The sequence below is a fragment of the Tamandua tetradactyla genome, chromosome 7 (genome assembly GCF_023851605.1).
Source record: "Tamandua tetradactyla isolate mTamTet1 chromosome 7, mTamTet1.pri, whole genome shotgun sequence".
Lineage (NCBI taxonomy): Eukaryota > Metazoa > Chordata > Mammalia > Pilosa > Myrmecophagidae > Tamandua > Tamandua tetradactyla.
The window spans coordinates 150908845-150931321 of NC_135333.1; the positions used below are offsets into that span (position 1 = coordinate 150908845).

General features: G+C 37.3%; 1 protein-coding gene across 1 annotated transcript in view; it reads right to left on the minus strand.

Annotated features, from left to right (window-relative positions):
• PPFIA2 (PPFI scaffold protein A2) overlaps positions 1–22096 on the minus strand; it is a 497371-nt gene extending 475275 nt beyond the window's left edge. The window contains 2 exon segments of the mRNA XM_077111527.1: positions 10371–10621; positions 21911–22096. Coding sequence (XP_076967642.1) covers positions 10371–10621; positions 21911–21917 — 258 coding nt within the window. The 5' untranslated portion in view covers positions 21918–22096.
• Positions 22097–22477: the final 381 nt, after the last annotated feature.

Sequence of the window (22477 nt, forward strand, 5' to 3'; positions counted from 1 at the left end):
TGATTAGTAACAAAAGTCATAGCTGTGAGACTAAACCTAAGGAATATTGCATGTATAAAACTACAAGAATACCGGGTGCATGAATGGTTCAGTGGTAAAATGCTCGCCTTACGTGCAGGAGACCCAGGTTCGATTCCCAGACCGTGCACCACCACCCCCATATAAAAATACAAGAACTCTAACTTGCTGGACATATATGTGTGTGTGTATAAATACATATATGTGTTATGTGTGTGTATGTGTATGTTTATACATATGTACCATTTCACATATATATGTAAATATGTGTATATATAATGTCTATTCAGATCAAACATATGGAAATATGAAGCTGGAAAAGTCAATGAAATCATCAGTGTTCTAAGTACCTTGAATTGTCTGAGATGAAAATTCATTAGACTTTGTTACGCTGAGGATGCAACATAGCAGATTCTAAAGTAACCATTAAAGAATAGCAAAAGAATGTAAACCTACCAGAATAATATAGGGGAAAATAGAGTGATAAAAAAAAAATCAAACAATTCAAAAGAAGGCATGAAAGGTCCATAAGAGAAACACAGAACAGATAGGACAAAGAGAAACCTTGATAAAACAGCAGATTAAACACAACTATACAAATATTATAGTTAACAAAAGAGACCAAATGTTTAATTAAAAGAGACAGTTTAACAGGTAGCATACAAATAAAACCCAGACTACGGTGTGTGAATATATCTCAATAAAATTGCATTTATAAAAAACAATCTGTAAGCACTTGGAAAAGATCTGTGTTTTAAAAATACAATTCTGGCAAAAGAATAAAAAAGTAAAACCCAGAGACTATTTGCTATTGGTGGGAAATACCTTTAAAATATGAGTAAAAGCAAAAGAATGAGGAAAGGTTTAAAGTAAAAAAACGAAGAAAGGTGCAGAGTGCAAACACTGACAAGAAAGAAATCTGCTAGAGTTCTATTAAAATCAGACAAAGTAGAATTTAAGGAAGAAGGTCTCTCTAGAGATAAAAGTGCACAATTCATGGTGACAAATGTTTCAACTTTCCAAGAACATATGGCAATGTTATAGTTGAATGCAGCTAAAAGCAGCACCAAAACCTATGTAGAAAAATTAACAGAATTACAGGGAGAAACAGAAAATCCACAATCATAGAGGGAAGCATTAAACTTGATTAACTATCATAGCACTTTGACTTGGAAATGTAAAATGTTACATTTTGGAAAAAATTAAATTTATCTTAAGATAACTAAAAAATGCGATTTCAGAAGTCAAATCTTTTCTACTAAAAATATAATAGATTAGTTTCTTCTAACTCAAGCAAAAACACCTTTGCCATTGATTATTGGCACAGATTGAATATTTCACAGGACTCTATTCTGATGGTAGAAAAGCTAATAACAATTTTTAAAATATCTTTTGTTATAGTTGTTAAATAATGGTTTCCATATGCAAAATTAACAAAGATAACATAATCGTGCAATTATTCAGAACTGACTTTTCTCCATTTACTTATAAATAAATACATTAGATAAGTCCCTTATCATGCAAGTGTTTCCAATTAATAACCTGAATTTTAAGAACTTGTTCAATTAAAGATCTATTTTAAGTCACTAGTACACATAAACCCATTTTATTATCTCTCACAGGAATATAGCATTTTGAGCCAAAAAAATCACACATCTTAGTTGAAGCAGATTACCCTAAAAATAGGCATAAATTTATGCAAGAGAATAATAAATAAGAATATTATAGGAAAATTAGTTTGTTGTAGAACAATGTGGTGTCTAATTCTAATCACATCCACTTCTGAACAATTTCCTTTAATTGACCTCAAAAGTAACATAGATTTACAAGGGAGAGGAATTCTTCAAAGCAGAAATCTTCCAGCAAATACTTTAGGCATAACTATTGATCCTTATACCTGCCTTTGAAAGCAACCAGAGGCTTCTTGCGGCAAAGAAGGAGCCAAGAGCAATGAAATACATTTCTTGGTCTTCATAGAACCTGTTCCAAGTTCTAGTCAGGATTTCATTCCTCAGGAGGCAAAAATGGATTTAAAAATCTCATTATTAGGGAGAATCATCCTAATTCAAGACCCAGGGAAGAAATTACCAACTACTCAGTATCTTACAATGGATTCTGCCATAATTATGAAAAATTAATAGATCCTTATTTAAAAGAAAAAAGTCACTACAACCACAAATAAAACTCTGATTGCAATTAAAATGTAATTTAAATTTCTAGTTCTAGGTACCTTTGGCCTACTAATCTTCAATTAAATTAAATTACTGTCCTTATGATTGTCCATTAATCAGAAAACAAATATTACTGATACTGAGTAATCAGAGAACTGATATTATTAAATACTACTAAAGGCCATGAAGCATAAGCCAGTAAAGAGCTACAACTTTGTAAACTGATGAAAATGCAAAGATCATTTGCATTGAAGACGTGTAATCTAATCAACTAGGGCACAACAGTCTTGTTTTAGAAGAAAAAATCCACCACCATAGGTCTAAATTCTCTTTTCCTAAACTAGAGTATCGTAATCATTGCTGCCTAGTCCTGAGATATAAGACCCTGAAAAGAAATACCCAGGAAAAGTAAATTATGTGAATTTCAATGTCTTTAGGATTCCCCTTTAAAGATAATAAAATAAACGACTGAATCATATGCCTATTAGCATTAAGTACCACAAATTTTAGTGGAAAAATGTAAGTTATAGATCCATTTTGATAATACTAATAGTTGTTTTTCTGTTGATATCATTCCTGAGTGAGAATAAGAGTGTGCAAAATAATAACTATAATAAAATAAAATAATTAAAGCAAACCATGTTCCTCCGAGAAAAACTAACGAAAACATCCTGTATGTTTGTCCTTCCATAAAATGTTCAAAAATTGGTCATAGTATTATAATACCATATAACTATCAATGACACTTCTTTTACAGAGTACTTAGTTTAGGAAATAAATTCCTCACTGTAACACAGCATGGAGAAGGTGAAAAGAAATGGTATTTGAAGTCAGAAGAATTTGGGTTGATACCTCTTTTCAACAACTGCAAAGCAAGTCATTTACATTCTGAACCTCAGTTCTCTGATTTGTAACAAGTCCAAAATGCTACCACCTCTTTATCTAAAACCCATGTCATCCAGAAGGGGGTTTAAGGTGCACTATCAATACCGGTATCATAAATATTATGATATTAGCATTATAAACACTTAAGAGTCTATAAATTTTATTATTTTCTGTTAATCAATATCTTTAATACATGCCATCTAATTTGTTAATGATTATATGACTTCTGAAATAAGCACACATAGATATCATAGCAAATGTAGTCAATGAAGAAATAATTTTTGTTTTCAATTATTTAGTATTTTTTTATCACCAACAATATGCCAAACACATTCTAGGCAAGAAATACAAGAATGAATCGAGTAGAATAAAAGCCCTGATGTCACAAGACATTGTCTAGTAGAGGAAGAAAGAGATAATAACAGGGCAAAGAAGTAAAATACACTCTCTGCTAGATAATAACATATGCTATGGAAAAAAATCAGCAAACAGGGATCAAGAGTTTTAGAGAAAGGGCTTTTATACTTTTAAATAGGGTAATTAAGCATGGGCTCACTGAAAAGGTTCTATAAGTAAAGACCTAAAGGAATTTAGTGAACAAGCCATATAGTTATTTGTGTGACAACCTCTCAAGATCTGGGGAACAGTCAGGGCAAAAAGAAATTAGAGAGGACAAATACGGGCATCGTTTCAGAAAACTTTGGCTGTAAAGGAAATGACATAAATGAGGTGGTAGATAAGTAGGGTGGGTATTGATAGAGTTTTTTTTTTTTTAATGAGAGAGATTGATAGTACATTTAATGCTGTTTATTTTAATCTACTACAGATGGAAACAGTGATGATGTAAGAGAAATAAGAGAAATGTTTTGAACTGTAATAGCAAGCGAGTATGGGATCTAACACAAGGGAAGGAGTAGGCTTTTTCTAGGAGCAAGGAGAATTCATCACAGTAGAAGATAAGAGACAATGAGTTAACTAAAACTAACAGTCAATTCCAAAGCTTTTACAAATCAATGTAATATTCATGAATTATAGGCAGTGCATTTTTATTGCCACAATGTATTCCTTGGAATCATAGTTGACCAAGGTTGAAAGGGATAATAAAGCACAGATATCAGCAACACTATTCCATAAGCATAGGGCCTACACAGGGTAGGTACTAAAATATTAATTAAGTCAATAAATAGTAATTGAACATTAAATTATTATGATTAAACTAATAACACTAAGATGCCATGCCCTTTATGATCATTTAAAATTAGCCCAAGTATACAACAGATAGAGGGAACTAGAACTTCAATATGTGAGTACACAGAAGTGTAAGGAGTTCAAAAGTTTTCCAGTGTCATGGGGCTTAGAAAAGTTGAGAATGAAATTCAGGTGTTTGAATTTCTAGTTAAACACTCTTCATGCAAGCCGTACACTCTTGCTTATAAAGAGAGACATAATGAGCTATTAAGAATGCTCAGAACATACAAAGGCAACTTCACAATTGTCATACCAGCAGGATTTGGGATCCTTGAGTAATTGGATTCAGTATAATTATATTAACTCTAATAAACATCTCACATTTCATTAATAAGAATTGTGCATGCCTTCTTAGAATTTAGGAACAGTTTGGAGAAAGGCTGTCGATGGCTAGTGTCTCTTAAACAAATTTGCCAGGGAAGTTTAACACTTCTTCTACTCTAGATAATCATAATGAGATTGAATGAGACAACTCAGGGAATAAAATAAAAGTAAACCATGAATGGGATCCTGTTGAATAACACTTAGCAACTGTGTGGTATTGAACAAGTTACTTAAATGCTCTGAGTCTCAGTTTCATCATCTGTAAAATGGGAATAATAATATCTACCTCATAGGAAAGCTCTGAGAATTAACTAAGATGATATAATAAGCCAGTATAAAGAATATGCCATATTCAGAAACTAATATTACTTCTACTCTGATTTCTTCAGGCAAAGAAATGAACCCAGATAAAGTTTCAGGCAGGTATCTTTGCTTCTCTGACCATGTTTAGAAGATATATCCATCCTTTTATTTTGGTATGAAAAAGTTCAGTCTAGACTAATGATTTCATAGTTCTAATTCAATAAAAGATCATGTAACATATAAAACCCCGAGAGTCCATCCAACCACTTTGTACTCAACTGAGGGTTGCTTCAGGCTTTGAAGTCTGCACTGAAATAAAAAACATGGTCTCTCTTCACTCTGACATCCCCCACTCACACAAAATGGTTTCTGACTCTTCCAGAGTCAGGCAGGGCCTGGGAAGGGGAAACTGGAAGAGAAGAATACAGTGTTATGTGGTTGATCCAGTTGCCATCCGTGGGTAAGGCTTTCCCAATGGCAAACACATAATTGCTGATCCTTCCTCTCCTGGGGTGCATGGTATTGGTGGATTTCTCAAAGGACCCCTCGTGCATTCTTCCCCTATTTATTTGATTTGCACTGTCTTTTCTCTGGAATAAAAATTCTTTAATTTGTCATTCATGATTCACTACCTCAGAACCTGGGCTTCCTATAATCTACTCACTCTATGGGCTCAGGGAAGATAATCCTGAGCAAGCTGCCCTTTCGGGACCCCATCTGTTTTTCAAAAATCACAACTGCCTCGACACTGGGGCACTTGCATCTTGCCTGCCATGCAATTGTTTTTAATGATATAAAGGCAGGTCCATCTCCAGACACGGCTTCTGCCTTTAGCCTTCAGACAGATTCCATGTCCGAAAAACACAGTGAGTGGTTTTTCTAAAGCCCTTCTGTATTGAGTCACACCACTGCACATACATAGACTAGCTGATTATGCACAGCAAACCAACAGCTCTCCAAAAGTTCTCTCCCTTCTGGCTTTCCCACTCAAACTATATATTGTCTTAAAATGGAATATGGGCTAATGCTGGGTGAACTAGTGGAACTGTATCTCATCATGTCTTGCAGATAGTCTTGCACTTCACTTCTGTAGCCTCTCCTCAAACACAGAAACAGAAGACTCCTATTTTAATATCTATATGTATGAATTTAACAATTGCCCTGGCATAGTGATTGTGTTCGGAAGTGTTAGATAGTACTATTACCTGTCTTATCTTTATTATTTAAAATGCAGTAGTGACTAGATGAGGAATTGACCACAGGAAAAATAAAAAACGCGAGGAAAATAATAAAAATGATTAAGATTTAAGAAAAAGAGAGTGTTCTGTCAAGAAAGTTAAGAGAGTAGGGATTTTTTTAGAAGGGAGTGAATACAGTGTCAAATTTTGTGGCGAATTGTAATAAAACAAGCCCACCACATTTATCAGTTGTTTCTTATAACAAACGTTTTGAGCAGGGAGTTAGAGAACAAGCTCACTTGTCCTTTGACCGGACTGCACTTGGTCAAAGAATGGGTGGAAGATAAAGAAACTGAGACAGAACAGATGAGTTGGGAAATAAGTAAAGACAATGAAGTATATGCTTGTAGCTAAGGGAGATAGGGTTAAGGGACATTTTTTCTATTATTGCAGTTCTTGTCATTTTAATTTTAAGGAAAAGATTTGCATGCATTACAAAAGAACCAGTGAGAGAAAAATTGGAGATACTGGAGGCAGAAAAAAAAAATAAAGGAGATGAGAAAGAGGGATCAAGGACATTGTCTTAAACAGCAAGGGCAATGCTTAAGATTGGAGGATGCAGATGACATAAAGATGAAAGCAGATGTAGATGTGTGTGTGGTCACGTGAGAAAAAAACGAGCATGGAAGGGCAACACGCATAAAAGCCTAGAAAAGAAATGGTTATGAAGAATTTAGGGCGCAGAAATTTCAAGATAAAATCATTGACAGAATTGGTTGACATGGAAAAGTCAAAGGGTATAAAGAAGGAAAGAGGGTCCTAGATTTGCAAACTATATATACATTTGGTGATTTAAATGAGTGTAACTTTAGGAGAAGGGTAATGATAGAAGACTAATTGTAAAGGTTAATAAAGAAAAGACACAATAAGAAATAAAGGCTGCAGGTGCAGACTATCGCTGTTGGTCAGGGGGAAGAATTACTGGAGGTAAGGGAAAAAATTAAAGAAATAGGCTGACTACAACATAAACTAAAAAAAGATACAGCATCTTTCTCTTTGATGGGAGCAGCAGATAAAACAGTGTGGTGGAAAAGTTAGGCTTCACTGGAAAGGAAAGCGTGAAATTCAGACGTTATCGTATTTGTAGAGTAGAAAGGGATATTGTTTGAGATAATCAAGGAAGGCGTGAGACTGATCACTGAGGAAGTGGAAAATTTGGAAAGGAAACACTGAGGAGAATATGGTTAGGGAATTTTTTTTTAAAGATACATTTATGGCCAACTGATTTTTTATTTATTTATTTTTTACTTTTTTATTGTCTACTACAACATATATACAAAGCAATAGTTTATAAAGCAATCTTCAACAAGTAGTTCCAGGGCAGATATTATCCTAGAGTTTGACATGCACTATCATATGATCCTCTCAGATTTTTTTCCTTCTAGCTGCTCAAGAATATAGGAGGCTAGAAGGCTTAAATTTTTTTTTATCATTACAAGCAACTTTTTTTTCCTTCTTTTTTTGTGAAATACAACATATGTACAAAAAAGCAATAAATTTCAAGGCATGGCAGCACAATTAGTTGTAGAACATATTTCAGAGTTTGACATGGGTTACAATTCCACAATTTTAGGTTTTTACTTCTAAAACCTTAGAAGTAAAATTTAGCTGCTCTAAGATACTGGGGACTAAAAGAGATATCAGTTTAATGATTCAGCATTCATATTCATTTGTTAAATCCTATCTTCACAGTATAACTCCACCATCACCTTTGATCTTTCTGTCCCTCTCTTGAGGGGTGTTTGGGCTATGGTCATTTCTAAATTTTGCATATTGGAAGGGTCTCTCACTAATATGGGGTAGGGAGATGGAACTATTCTGGAGAGGCTAAGCCTTCTAGGTTTCAGGACTTATCTGGGCCAGGGACCCATGTGGAGGTTGTAGGTTTCTGAAAGTTACTCTACTGTATGGAACCCTTGTGGAATCGTATATATTGCCCTAGGTGTTCTCTATGAATGGCTGGAAAGGTCCTGGTTGGGGTTTGGCAGGTTATGATAGGTAGCAAGGTCTAACTGAAGCTTATGTAAGAGCAACCTCCAGAGTAACCTCTCAATTCTATTTGAACTCTCTCTGCCACTGATACTTTATTAATAACACCCCTTTTCCCCATTTTGGTCAGGATAGAATTGTTGATCCCACGGTGCCAGGGCTGGATTCATCCCTGGGAGTCATCTCCCACATCACCTGGGAGACTTTCACCCCTGGATATCATGTCCCATGTAGGGGGTAGGACAATGATTTCATTTGCAGAGTTGGGCTGAGAGAGAGTGAGGCCACATCTGAGCAACAAAAGAGGTCCTCCAGAAGTAACTCTTAGGCATGCCTCTAGGTAGCTTCTCTGCTACCTACATAGATTCGTAAGAGTAAGCCTCAGGATTGAGGGCACAGCCTATTGATTTGGGTGTCCCTAAAGTTTGACACAGTATCAGGGGATTCCCTGACAGTAAGGTTTAATAGTTCCACATTCTTTCTCCTATCCCTCAAGGGACTTTGCCAATACTTGGCCAACTGATTTTTGAGAAGGTGACAAAGGCCACTCAGTTGGGAAAAAACAGTCTTTTCAACAAATGGTCCTGGCAAAACAGGACTTCCATTTGCAATAAAAAAAGAGAAGGAGGCCCCTACCTCACACCATACACAAAAATCAACTCAAAATGCATTAAAAGACTTTAATATAAGATCTAGAACTATCAAACTCCTAGAAGAAGCATCTTCAGGACCTTGCGTTAGGCAATGGTTTCTTAGACATTACACTCAAAGCACAAGAAACAAAAGAAAGAATAGATAAATGGTACCTTATAAAAATGAAAAACTTCTGTAGCTCAAAAGATTTTATTATGAAAGTAGAATGACCACCTAAGAATAGGAGAAAATATTTGGGAACCACATATCTGATAGAGGTTCATATCCAGAATATATAAAGACATCCTTCAACTTAGCAAACATAAAGACAAATATCCCAATTAAAAGATGGGCAAAAGAGTTGAATGAACAGTTCTTCAAAGAAAATATAAAAAACGTCCAGAAAGAGTGAAAAGATGTTTAACATCATGGGCAAAACCACAATGAGATACCATTTCACACCCATTAGAATGGCTAATATTAGAAAAATGGAAAACAGCGAGTGTTAGAGAGGTTGCAGAAAATTAGGAACACTGATTGCTGGTGTTAAATTGTGTAGTCACTAAGGATTGGCAGTTCCTCAGACTGCCAATATAGAACTAAATATAGAACTACCATAGACCCAGCAATTCTATGAGATATACACCCAAAAGAATTGAAAACAGGAACTTAAACAGATATTTGCAAACCCACGTTCATAGCAGGATTATGCAGTTTCCAAAACATGGAGGCAACCCAGGTGTACATCACCTAATGAATGGATAAATAAAATGTGGTATATACATATAACAGAATATAATCCAGCCATTTAAAGGAATGGAGTCCCGATACATGTAACAACATGGATGAACCTTGAAGACATCATGTTGAATGATATAAGCCAGAGCCAAAAGGACAAATATCTCATGATCTCACTGATTTGAAACAACAGAATAGGCAAATTCATAGAGTCAGAATCTAGAATATAGATTACAAGGGAACTGGGTGAGGATAAGGAATGAGAAGTTACGGCTTAAAAGGTACTGGGTTCCTATTTGTAATGATGGAAATGTTTTGGTAACGGATGGTAGCACAATATTGTGGGCACAATTAACAGCTCTGAAATACATATCTGATTATGATTTAAAAAGGAACTGTTAGCAATTAAATATATGGTAAGAAAAAATTTTTTTAATCTATGGAACTACGCTACACAAACAGTGAACCTAAGTTAAACCATGGACTTGAACTAATAGTACAATTATAAAATGTGTTATCATCAGTTGTAACAAATGTTCTGCGCCAACGCAATGTTGTTAGTGGGATGGTATCTGAGATGCCTGTATTTTTGCATGATTGTTCTATAAACCCACAACTTTTCTAATAAAGAATAAAATGTGGGAAAAAACTGCCAGGTTAAAAATGAAAAATAAAAATGAAAGTAAAATAAACAAGCATATCCTATACGTTCAGGGGAAAACAAATACAAGAATAGGAATAAAACGAGGCTTCTTGAAGTCAGATTAAATTTTACCATATTTGTAACTGCTATCGGAAGGAAAGATGCAACCAGGAAGCATACCTGTGGCAGTGCTGAATTGAGCTGTCTCTGGAGCGAATCTCTGTCATAGATAACATCCTGGAGTCTTTGCTGGGCAAGTGAGAGGCTTTCCTGGGTCTCGCGAAGGGTGTCTAGAAGACGGTCCCTTTCATCTAGCATATTCACCATCAGCTGCTCAAAATGGGAGTCTGAGTCTGAGCCACTGCTCTGGGACCCCCTTTGGCTCATCGGGGTGTCCTCATTAATCGTGGGCATCACTTCACACATCATTGCTTAAAAAAATGTAAGAGATAAAGACTCAGTAAAGAAATGATTTCCAGTATTGCCACCTGGCCCTCAACTCACTAAACTCATCACAACTCATCAACCTCTGTCTCTTTTTCTTCTACCTCCTGCCTCATCTCCAAACCATGCTTTCCATTCAATGAAATACGACTCATTCACAATTTAACAACCTACATGCTTTCTCTCCCTCATGACAATCCACCTATCTTCTACCTACAAAATACAGGTTGGTTTTACCTACTTCTAAAAGATTGTTTTTAATGATTTATCCCATCTAATTCAATTTACATAAGCATATTATAACATTTATTAATCATCTGTTTCCCTGTGCAAGTAGACAAATTCCTTACAGCTAATACTTCTATCTTACTTTTTTTTTTATTATTATATTATTAACAGAAAACACAGTGTCTGGCATCTAACGAATAGGAAGTAAATTACGTTTAAATGACTTAAGTCAATGGCTGAATTAATGTTCACTCTTTCATTTTGGAAATCCAGTGACTCAATTTTATATAATAATCAGCTTTTACTTTCTTTTTATATCAACTGATCTTTTTTACACTAGTTTAAAGTTTCTTGACATTAGAACTCCCATTTCATTCCTTTTATAGTCTTTCTTCCTGAATTCCTACCATATCTACACAGAGTAGACAAGTGATCCTGACTAAATTAGACATAAGCTTTATGAAAGAGACTAAGGTACAAAAATTTGTTTAGGTCATTATACTACTAATTATACTTATTATTTCTTTGTTTCATGTTAACTGCATTGTCTGGTTCCCATGCAAATAATATAATTTAACACTCTTTCAAATAATTCACAAAATAGATGCCAAAAATTACATTAGCTAATGTAGTAACTTTACATCTCTGCTACTAATCAAAAGCTCCCAGTCATAAAATGAATGAACTGTTTAAAACTTTAAAAATCATTTTTTAATTAAAATAAACAACACAGAAAATTAAATATAACATTAACCTATTATTTGGCATTTTAAAAAAACAGGTATTATTTAATTTTCTCCTTCATCCTAAAATAAAATCAAACTGAACACAATTTCAATTGCTGTACTGAGGCCAGGAACTATTAATTAGAGAGCTTGGTTTTACAGAAGGCTGGTGCAGAGAAAGGTTGGTTTGGCTCTTAGTACTGGAGAATTCTTTGGCTTTATAATGCAAGGTCAATTCATTTTTCTACCTACATTTCCCTGTCCTTAGGGAAATATTTCTGGTGATATTTTCAAATAAAATGTCAAGATTTAAAAGCTCAATAGTTAATTAGGTTTTATGTGATTCTTCATATAAATTGGTTTATCGAGGAGCAAAATTCAATTATCTGAGAATGATTTGGTCAGGACCTACTGAAAATTAAGAGAAACTTTTAAAAAGATAAAGGGAAATTATTTTGTGGCTGATATCATCGATAAAAAAATTAAGGGGTAAGATGAATAATTCAAAAGAGTGCTTTAAATTATTGGTCATTGCTCAAAACACTGAGCTACATTGACAGCTGGGACTTGGCTCTTTCAACTTCTTATTTACCTAAAATAAATAAAAGAGTAGACACATAGAATGCATTTAAACACACACACACAAACAGTTGCTACTTTTGTATTACATGTTTTTTTTTAATTTTTCTTCTTTTGATTTGTTATTCAACAGCTATCACAGCAAGGGAAAACAAAGTTTCTTACGGCTACAAATGTCTTTACATTAATCCAAAAGGAATTGGAATGTAAAAAATGTATCAATGCATTTGAATATTTAAAATGATTAATTCTCATGCCATCATGAAATCCAAACATCGAACAACTGTGTCATTCTGATAAATTAGAATTCTGAGCCAATATGTTTCGTTTTCACATTTAAGGTTAAAACAAAATACTGTGAGAGGAAATGGTAGCAGTGTGACAATCTGTGCCAAAACACTGGCAAGGTTTAAAATTTAAGATTACCCTAAACATTCCTCAATCTGTATTTTAAATCATGGCCGTTGAAAAAAAGTTATTAGCCCCTCTCCCATCTCGATTACTTACAAAAACTTTATATCCCAAGGGAAAACATAACTGCATTGATTTTCTCAGGTACAATTTTCCCCCCAAAAATGCTATCTTAGTCTTACCAAATACTTGTCATATTCATGGGGCATTAGACATTCACAAATTGTAGGCTCTTAGTTAGTGTAAAAGGTGGTCTTAAATTTAGAGAGCCCAAGGGTGCCATGATGAGAAGCACCCTAGGGACTTGGAAAGTCTATAAAACTATCCTGAAAAGATCTGAGTTCAATTCCTTGCTGTGTTCCTCCTGAGGCATGTGAAACTAAGGAAGTCACTTCACATCTTACAACTTCAGTTTTCTCTTCTGTAAAGTAGGGATAATAATACATATTTTTCTTAACAAGCACATCATATGACTCCAATGGGATACCTGACTGAAAATACACAGAAAAAATATAAAAGACTTACAAATGGAAGTACTTCTTTTTATTATAAATGACCAACATTCTTTTTTGTAGAATATTTTACCTCTTTGGCTCATTCTACTTCCACAACTAATGATTTAATTTTAGTGTCTACTTCTAAACTCTCCAAACCCAATAAGAAAATCAAATCAAACCATGCCAAAGATACTTAGGAAATAAAATGAGCATCTGCTGCCTTTTCTTTACAAACGTTCAAGGAGTAAACCTAGTCTTCTATAAAATTAGAAGAAAAAAATATCTGTCTACAAAGATAAGTTCGAGTTCATGAATTAGTTCAGTTTCTTGCATTAGAACTAAGATTCTGGCTACTGTGATTGTGAAATATGTGGATAATTCTTAAAATACATTAAAAATGTACATTGTAGGTTTTAAAAGCAATTTTAAATCTCTATGCAGTATAAGAGTTAAACACCCCCTAATTGAATGGATGACATCTGAAGCAATTTGTATGGCCCAGAAGGCTATATATAGTCATTAAACATCTATGCATGTTTCACCCAGACATATTACTTTTAACTTTTATAATCTTTTTCAATATTAAAAAGCTGCACTGCATCATGTATTTCCTAAAAAAATAATAATAATAACAGTTTGCTTTGATATCTGCCCTTTCGTCACCCCTTCTCCAAAGTCAATGACACATAAATTACGTTATCCTAATCTGGATATCGATGCCTTATTCGCTAAATTACTGAAGCTTTTAAGACCTAGTTATAGACAGTGTTTATTTTGCTGTGAAAGAAGGAAAATAATAAACCCGTTTGGCTCAATTAGCCCTGTGCTTCAATTTAGCTTGAAGAATTTCATACCAGGAAAACTGACTCCCTTCATCTTAGAACATAACCTTGAACGTCTTCTAAATCCCTCAAATTTCAAAATAAAAGTTTTGAATGCCCAATGGAGTTATTACCCAAGGGTTTTCAAGATTCAGTGTGTTCCTTAGCAATATGTGCCCTACAAGCAGTACCACCGAGATATAACATTGCTATAAAAGGCTATTTTCCTGTCATTTGGATCACTTTATCCAAAAAGAGCACTAGTTTGTAAACCCTACTACAGCAATGATGCAATTCTTCTCTACGGTCCGTTCATTCGCCAAAGATTTAGTCTTAAGAACCACCCAACTCCACCACAGTTAACCCACCAGGAGTAAATTCGGCAGAGAATTCCTAGCCATTGTCTGAGTTAGGCTACATGAATATTCCTCCCCCTATTTAACTCTTCGAAATCCCCAGTTCTCGGGAAACATGGTTAACACCTTTAATGGAAGCATTTGTGCACTTTCTTTACCCCAGTGCCTTCACGCGTGGTCGAAGACTCGGCTCAGCCCACACAGGTGGACAGCTCTTTCTCAGCCACACCCCCACCACCACCACCCTGAAGAAGTTGACTTCATGATCTCCACACTAAAATTCTTCATCCTGTCCAACAAGCGAGAGTCGCGTAGGGAGGAGACGGAGAAGCAGGAGACCGGAGATGATGAGGGTAGAAAGCAAAAGGTGTCTTAACTGTAACTGGCAAGGAGGAATTTGCATCTCATCTTCCCTGGGGTCGGGGTGGGGTCGGGGTGGGGGCTGGTAACAAAAAATAAAGCGGAAGGGAAACCGGGAACAGTTTCTGTACCTAATGTCTGCTCGGGTCCAGCTTCTTCAATTGATCCACGAGAACCGCAGTCTCCGGCTTGCCGAGAGCGGAGGCTCACACCCGGCCCTCCTGGACCATTGCCCTAGCAACGGGAGGAGAAAGGCGGCTGAGAGACACGCACGCCCCGGCGCCCTCCCGGAACGTGCCCCGGCTCGGTGGCGTGGCAGCAACTCGGCATCTTCCCGCAGCTTCGTCAACAGCCAAAAGGAGAAACGTCCATAGGAAAAATGGCATATTACAAATTTTGCTCTGGGAAGCAGAGCTCGGCTCAGACCATTGTCAAGGGGTTGCGGGGGGGGGGGGGGGGGTGGCGGCTCTTAAAGCAGCAGCGGCCCCTTTGCCGGAGCAGCCGCAGCTCGGCGCGTGCAGCTGGAGCCCGGCGGTGGGGAGCCCGGAACCTGGGGACTAGGCTTGACTTTCAGAAACTTAACCGAGCGCCGATGCTCCCCGCTCCTCGGGCGGGCCACCCGGGAGTGTTCCGGGACACGTGGGCTTTGGGGGGAAAGCGCGAGGAGTGTCTGGAAGGGAAGTTCTCCACCCGGCCCCCGAGTCCGAGCCCCTCGGAGCTTATGGCTAACACTGGAAGCTGGAAAGCGAAAGGGAGAGGCGTCCGCAAGGCCGCGAGAAGCAGGACAGGTCGTCTTCTGGCCCCCTGCCCGTTTCGGTGCTAGGGTGTCTCGTTTCACTTAAAGGAGGCGCTTCTCGGGAACGGCAACCAGGCGCGCCGCCACTCCCAGTTTCTCCTTCCAGCCTCTTTGCTAAGCCTCGAGGCTGGCTTCAGCTGGCCGGGAGAACCCACCTGCTGGGAGCCGGCGAGGATGCTACGGCACCTTCCCTCACTTCCCTCGCGCTCTCGCGGCCGGTGCTCCTCCTCCTCCGTCTCCCGCTCCTCCTCCCCGGCCGCCTCCACCTCCTCTTCCTCTAGAACAAGGGCTTCCCCTGGAAGCTGCTGCAGTGGTTTCCACCGGCCCTTAAATAAATTCTGAAGTAATCACGTCTTTGCTCTCCTCCTCACGCACACGCGCTCGCGGGTACTCGCGACTCCCGCGCCGCGGCTCCAAGGCTGCTAGGGCTCGCGCGGGTCCCAGTGCCTCCAGCTAGGGCGAGGGCGCGGGACGGACTGGAGTGGGATGGGGGTGTGTTCTATCCTGCGTGGGCTTCTCCCACACAAAGGTCCTTACAGAAGAGCGAGCGTACGCCCGCGTTGGTGGGTAAGGGAGTGCACTTGGGCATCTCCTGGCTCTCTGGCTTTCCGTGCTTGTCATTTCTTTAAGCAGCTTCCTTCTCTCTGGTAGTCATGCTGTAGGGACCTGAGATGGTCTAGGGTGTGGCGACCACTGTCACTTCTCATTAGATCTCTAGCTCTTCTCCGCTACTGGATTGTCTGAGGGTTGCACGATTGGAATAACTAGTCGCTGTCCGAGCAAATTACGGCTTTGAGCAGTGTGTGCTGTCTTCATCGCATTCCTGTTCCCCCTGTACCCACACATCCCTTTACCTATTACCATTTCTTTCTGCCGCCGCTGTCCATTCATACAAACCCACCAGAACTGAAGAGGAAAGAGGAGACAATACCCGTACCTACGGTAAGGTGGGTTCATGAAGGAATCATCTACCCTGGTTTCAATGAAAATGAAAAGAGCAAGCATGAAGGAATTGGGAGAAAGGTTCAACACTGGGCATAACTTGAGTGTAGTGCAATTATCTTTAGAAACCCAAAAGGTTTGTTTTACTTTGGGGTAATGGAAAGAGTTCAAGGCTGTCTAAAGAAATAATACTCAAATGCAAGCTCATTCAAAATAAAATAAAATATTCAAGAAATAATATTTTTCTGAGGTAGCAAATTTCCCCTAGTGGGCATGTGAGGTCAAGCTTATGTGTTTACTCTCTTCTCTTCAACATGTCATTCAAATCCTGCAGCACAACATAATCCTATAAAAGTTGAGGTAAATATAAGAATAATATGAAGATCCATTAGATGTCAATTGGAACAGTACTTCTCAAGCGTAATGTGCATGTGGCTCACCCTTGGATCTTGTTAAATTGTGAATTTTGATCCACTAAGACGTTGGGATTCTGCATTTCTAACAGCTCCAAGGGAGGTCCACAATTTGAGTAACAAGGATCCAGACCACCCAGTTTAACCACCATTTGATGTGGCTTAAATATCCTTAGCCACAGGAAACTCATTATTCCTAAGGCAGTCCACTCAATTAACAAGAGTTAGTACTGTAATCACTTCTTATAATTTCCCCTCTCTGGAATTCTACAGGAGACATAAAATGCCCCTTATAAATAAGAGACTTTCATCATTTTTTTAAAGACAGCTGTGATGTTACTTCCAACCAGATTATTCTTCCATATTAAACCTTGGTTCCAGTTTCCTTAGGAATCAATATTTGCCAAGTGCAGGCTCAGATGTTGTCTTACCATTTCCAAGAAGATTTTTGATGTGCCTAACGTGTATTTACATATCAAATAAAAGCTTAATTTTAAAAATAATCACGGCATGCAGTTGGCACAAGGTAGTTTCAATACAACTCCATTGCTGATTTCAAAGGAGGAATTTGATATGGAAGGCTGGAAATAGTCATAAAATAAGGAAGATTTTGGCAAGAGGATATAGTCTTCCCAACCACTCTCAGCTTAGAGACTATCCATTTTCTCCCATAACATCACTGCGAGGAGTGTAAGCAACATCTCCTTAACACAATTGAGAAAGTCATTTTCTAAGAAGCAATTTTGCAGAAGACATTAAGTGATCCAATTTACAGGAGAAAAGGAAAGAAAAATCACCTCCTACAGCAGTTCCTGGAGTTCAGCGGGTCTCAAATGTGCATGCAATATCAGCAGGGAACAAGTAAAACACAAATTACTAGGCTCCTTTCCCAGAGTTTCTGATCCCTTAGGTCTGTGTGTATGCGGGGGGTGTCCAAAATTTGCATTTCTAGTAAGTTCCCAGGTGATGCTGATATAGCTAGTCAAGAATCCCGCTTTGAGAACTGCTACTTAAGTAACTCTGAAGACATTGGGGAACAAAATAAACACAGAATAGGAGAAAGAGCTGATGAATATTTTGCACTCAAGGCAGAAAGTCTCATACAAATATAAAACCAATTTCCATATTAAGGTTATTATCTGCTTCTACTAGTTTTTGATATATCAGGATCAATAATTAAGATGTGAGATCTTAGCCCCTACATAATCTCTAGGTTTGGACAGGAGAAGTGGGAGCCACGTTTTTCACTGGTCTTAGCCTAATATCAGTGAAAGGAATTAGTTCATAGAGGCAGAAACTATGACAGGGACCGCACCTTATGCTTCTCTTACACATTTTATTTTAAGTATCAGCCTTTTCTTTAAATACTCCTTTAAGTGGTTGGAGGTCATCATATAATTACTCTCATTAACCTGAAAATATCACGGAATAATAATAATAATAATACTTGCTTTATTCAAATCAAGGTAGTTTTGTTCGCAAAAACAAAGTTTGCTCATATAAAAACAAAACTGCCAAAAGGAATGAATAATTAAACATGAGCTATAACAATAACAAAGATTTAGGAAATGGTACTATTTGTCATTTAAGTACAAAGATAATTTTAATGCAAAAAAGAAAGCAAGTAATATTAGCCCTAGAAGACATGTTGACCTTAATATAACTTCATTTCAACTATATTGTTACTCATTGGGAAAAAGCAATTTGCCTATATTCAAAACAGTTTACGTTTAACTTTGTTAAAAATAACTAAATGACAGTTTCCATATTTATGCTAACCGTTGAATTTCAAATTTGAGATGGATTTATGTATAGATGGTAGAAAAAAATTCATTGCACAAGTTATCAATAATCTTGTGGAAGTAAGGATTTTTATTTTATTCTGTGCAACAAGAAGCAGTCATTCAATATTGTCACACTGTATTATTTAGGGTAGGCAACCAAATGATCCAAAATTTCCAAAAAGTCAAACCCAACAGAACTTGATTTTTCGCTTTCTCAGTATTCCAAGGTGAATACTGGTCAGTGGGCTACTTTCATTCCACGGTAATTCAGGCTCCTTTCATTTCTGGGCCCCGCCATCCCCTTGGGTTCTGCACCCAGATAGTGGGAGGGAAAAGAGAGGGTGGGAGAATCACACCCACTTCCTAAAATCTTTGGTTTAAAAATAACACCCTTTCCCACATTCCACTGGTAAGAACTTCCAATGTGTTAATATCAAATTATAAGAGAGGCTGGGAGAGTAGCTGTTTTAGTTTGATAGGCTGCTTTCAAAAATACCACAAACTGGTTTTAGTTTAAACAAAAGGAACTTATTGGGTCACATTTCGGAGGCTAGAAGGCATGCTCTGTCTGTGTAGAATTCTGGCTGGCATGCAATCCCTGGATTCCTTGGCTCTTAAATCACCTGGTGATGCTCACCTCCCCCCACCCCCCACTTTCCTTTCCGAATTCTGCTGACTTCCAGCTTCTGTGGGCTTTGGGGTTCTGGCTCCTCCCCATGTTTTCTCTCTATATATCTGAATTTCTTCTACTTAAAAAGAACTCCACTAATCCAGATTAGGTCTCAAACTCATTCAATTGGATGACACCTTCACTTAAATAATGTCTTCAAGAGATCCTATTGCAGTGGGTTCACAGCCACACGAATGTGGATGAAAACCAAGAACATTTCTAAATTGGGATACATAATTCAATCCACCACAATAGTCTAGTCCTAAGGCCAGAAGAAGAGGAAAGAGATTTTTGAAGAACACTTAGCCACTTTCTTCCATACGTTATTTGAGTAGGTAACAATGGAAATAAAAAATATGTAGAAAATATGTTATGTTTAAACCTTCTGTAGTTCATAAATTTAAAAAGTAGATTAAAAGAAATTAATTGGAACCAATATTCATAACTTTAATATCAATTCTATCACAAATAGTAAGCCCTGCTTATTATGTAGGCTTCATGTTTCTCGTTATGATCATACTTTGCATTACTCTTTTTACCTGTCTAAGAAAGGAAAACTCAAAACGTGAAAACCATACCAAGCAGATCATGGCTGACTCGTGCCTACACACAAATGTGTAAGCACCATTTTTCATAAGATAAATAGTAGTGAAAAGGCTACATTAATCAGCCTTCATCCTGTATTCGTATGGCATTACTGTAATATCTATTAATTTGACAAATATTCACTAAAATTTCAACCTAAAACTAAGAATATTTTAGTTTTCTAGAAGAGCTCAAAATGTTAGCTGTTTTTGAAGTTAAAATATGATAAGAGAAGACAAGTTTCAGAGAATTTTATTTTGCATCATTCAGAGCTATCTGTCAGCAAATCTAAGAGCAGTACTAGGGCACTGAAAAATAAATTAGGGATGGCTTCTGAAACAACTGTTTCTTCTTTCTAATGGAAAAAGAGTTTCTTAGGAAAAAAGTCAATTTCATGTTTCTCTTTAGATCACTGTGAAATCTGATATTAAACTGAGGGAAGAGAAAGATTTTAAATATATTCAACATTTGTTTCTTAACTGGAAAAGAGGTTTATTCTAATATTTCTCATTTAAAAGGTTTTCATGTTTTCCTCTGCTCCAATTGTGAAACTCACACTTTATAATTACAGGAAAGAGTACTAGCATTTTCTGCTGTGAGACTGTGCTGGTTTGAAAGGATGTGTGTCCCCTAGAAAACCATGCTTTAATCCTAATTCCATTTCGTAAAGGCAGCCGTTTCTTCTAATCCCTATTCAGCATTGTGTGTTTGAAACTGTAATTAGATCATCTCCCTGGAGATGTGATGTAATCGAGAGTGGTTGTTAAAATGGATTAGGTGAAACATGTCCCCACCCATTCGGGTGGGTCTTGATTAGTTTCTGAAGTTCTATAAAAGAGGAAACATTTTGGAGATTGGAGATTCGGAGAGAGCAGAGAATGCTGCAGCACCACAAAGCAGAAAGTCCATGAGTCAGCAACCTTTGGAGATGAAGAAGGAAAAGGCCACCCGGGGAGCTTCATGAAACAGGAAGCCAGGAGAGAAAGCTAGCAGATGACGCCATGTTCACCATGTGCCCTTCCAGATGAGAGAGGAACCCTGACTGTGTTCACCATGTGCCATTCCACATGAAAGAAAAACTCTGACTGTGTTCGCCATGTGCTTTTCCACTTGAGAGAGAAACCCTGAACTTCACTGGCCTTCTTGCACCAAGATATCTCTCCCTGGATGCCTTTATTGGACATTTCTATAGACTTGTTTTAATTCGGACATTTTTTCAGCCTTAGAACTTCAAACTAGCAACTCATTAAATTCCCCTTTTTAAAAGCCATTCCGTTTCTGGTATATTGCATTCTGGCAGCTAGCAAACTAGAACAGAGACCTAGTCCAACATTTTATCAATCTTATAGATGAAAAAAAATAAAACTCAGAGGCATTAATTACTGTGTTTCCCAGCTGAAATTTCTGAAGCAGTTGAGAAGATCCTGCCTGACTTGTGATACCTGCTTTACCACTTCTTTCACATGGCTTCCAGAAAATGACTTAAACTTATTTATGGATAGCTAATTACATTGATCATTGACATTACTGGTATCAATGCAACATTTAACTGAATTAATTGGCAATGTGAACATACTGGATAAAATTGAGGTCAGTGATTCCTCTGCTGCTTTCTTTGGGTTAGAAATTATTGGAAAAAATAACCTTTTCCTTGCTGGTCATCATTCAAAGACATGTGAAAACAGTCATGGATAGTAAATTAAACAACAAAAATATCTGAAATGGTTAACTCTCATTTAAAATACATTTTAAAGATTAAGAGAGTAATGAGGACTACAAATGCATTCATTAGAAAGGCATACTATGAATAGAAGACAACATCTTCAATCCCAAATTAATAAAGGTAATTTTAAGAAGTCCTAGACAAATGAAGCCATGTAGAAAAATCCCTTCAAAGTGACAGATATAATGCCTTTAGCAACTGACTCTGGCTTTCTGCCCTGCTCCCAATCTAAAATGGGAGAGGACTTAAATTCATTGCTCATGAATATGAAGGGATGAAACATAGCACAGAAAGGTCAAGACCAGCTGGAGAAATGGCAGATGTTCTGGTATCTACAAATTACACCAAAACTCAGTAATGCGAAACAACAAAATTCATTTTATTACCTTTCATGGTGTCAGTGGGTCAGGAATTTTAGAATGGCTCCTCTGGGTTTAGTTTGGAATTTCTCATGTGATTTTTTGCCTAGACCTCTTCTCTCTTTTACTTAGTTGTGCTAGTTTGAAACTGTTATGCACCCCAGAAAAGCCATTTTCTTGTTTTCAATCCTGATCCAACCTTCTGGGGCCAGACCTATTGTTTAGGATGGAACCTTTGATTAAATTGTTCCCATGGAAATTGACCAACTCAATTGCGGGTGTGGCCTTTTGCTAGATTATCTCCATGGCGATGTGGCACGCCCAATTTTTGGTGTGACTTTTTGATTAGATAGAGATGTGACTGCCCATTCAAGGTGAGTCTTGATTAGTTTACTGAATCCTTTGAAAGGTGAGAGATTTTGGAGAAAGCAGTTGCCTAAATAGATGTAGATGCAGGCACAGATTAGGAAATGCAGAAGCCTCAGGAGACACCATAAGCTGAGAGAGCTGACAGAATCTAGACAGGAACCAGAAACACATAGACATAGACATTTGGAAATTCTGGGAGCACTGAAGGAGATGCTTGGAGTGCTG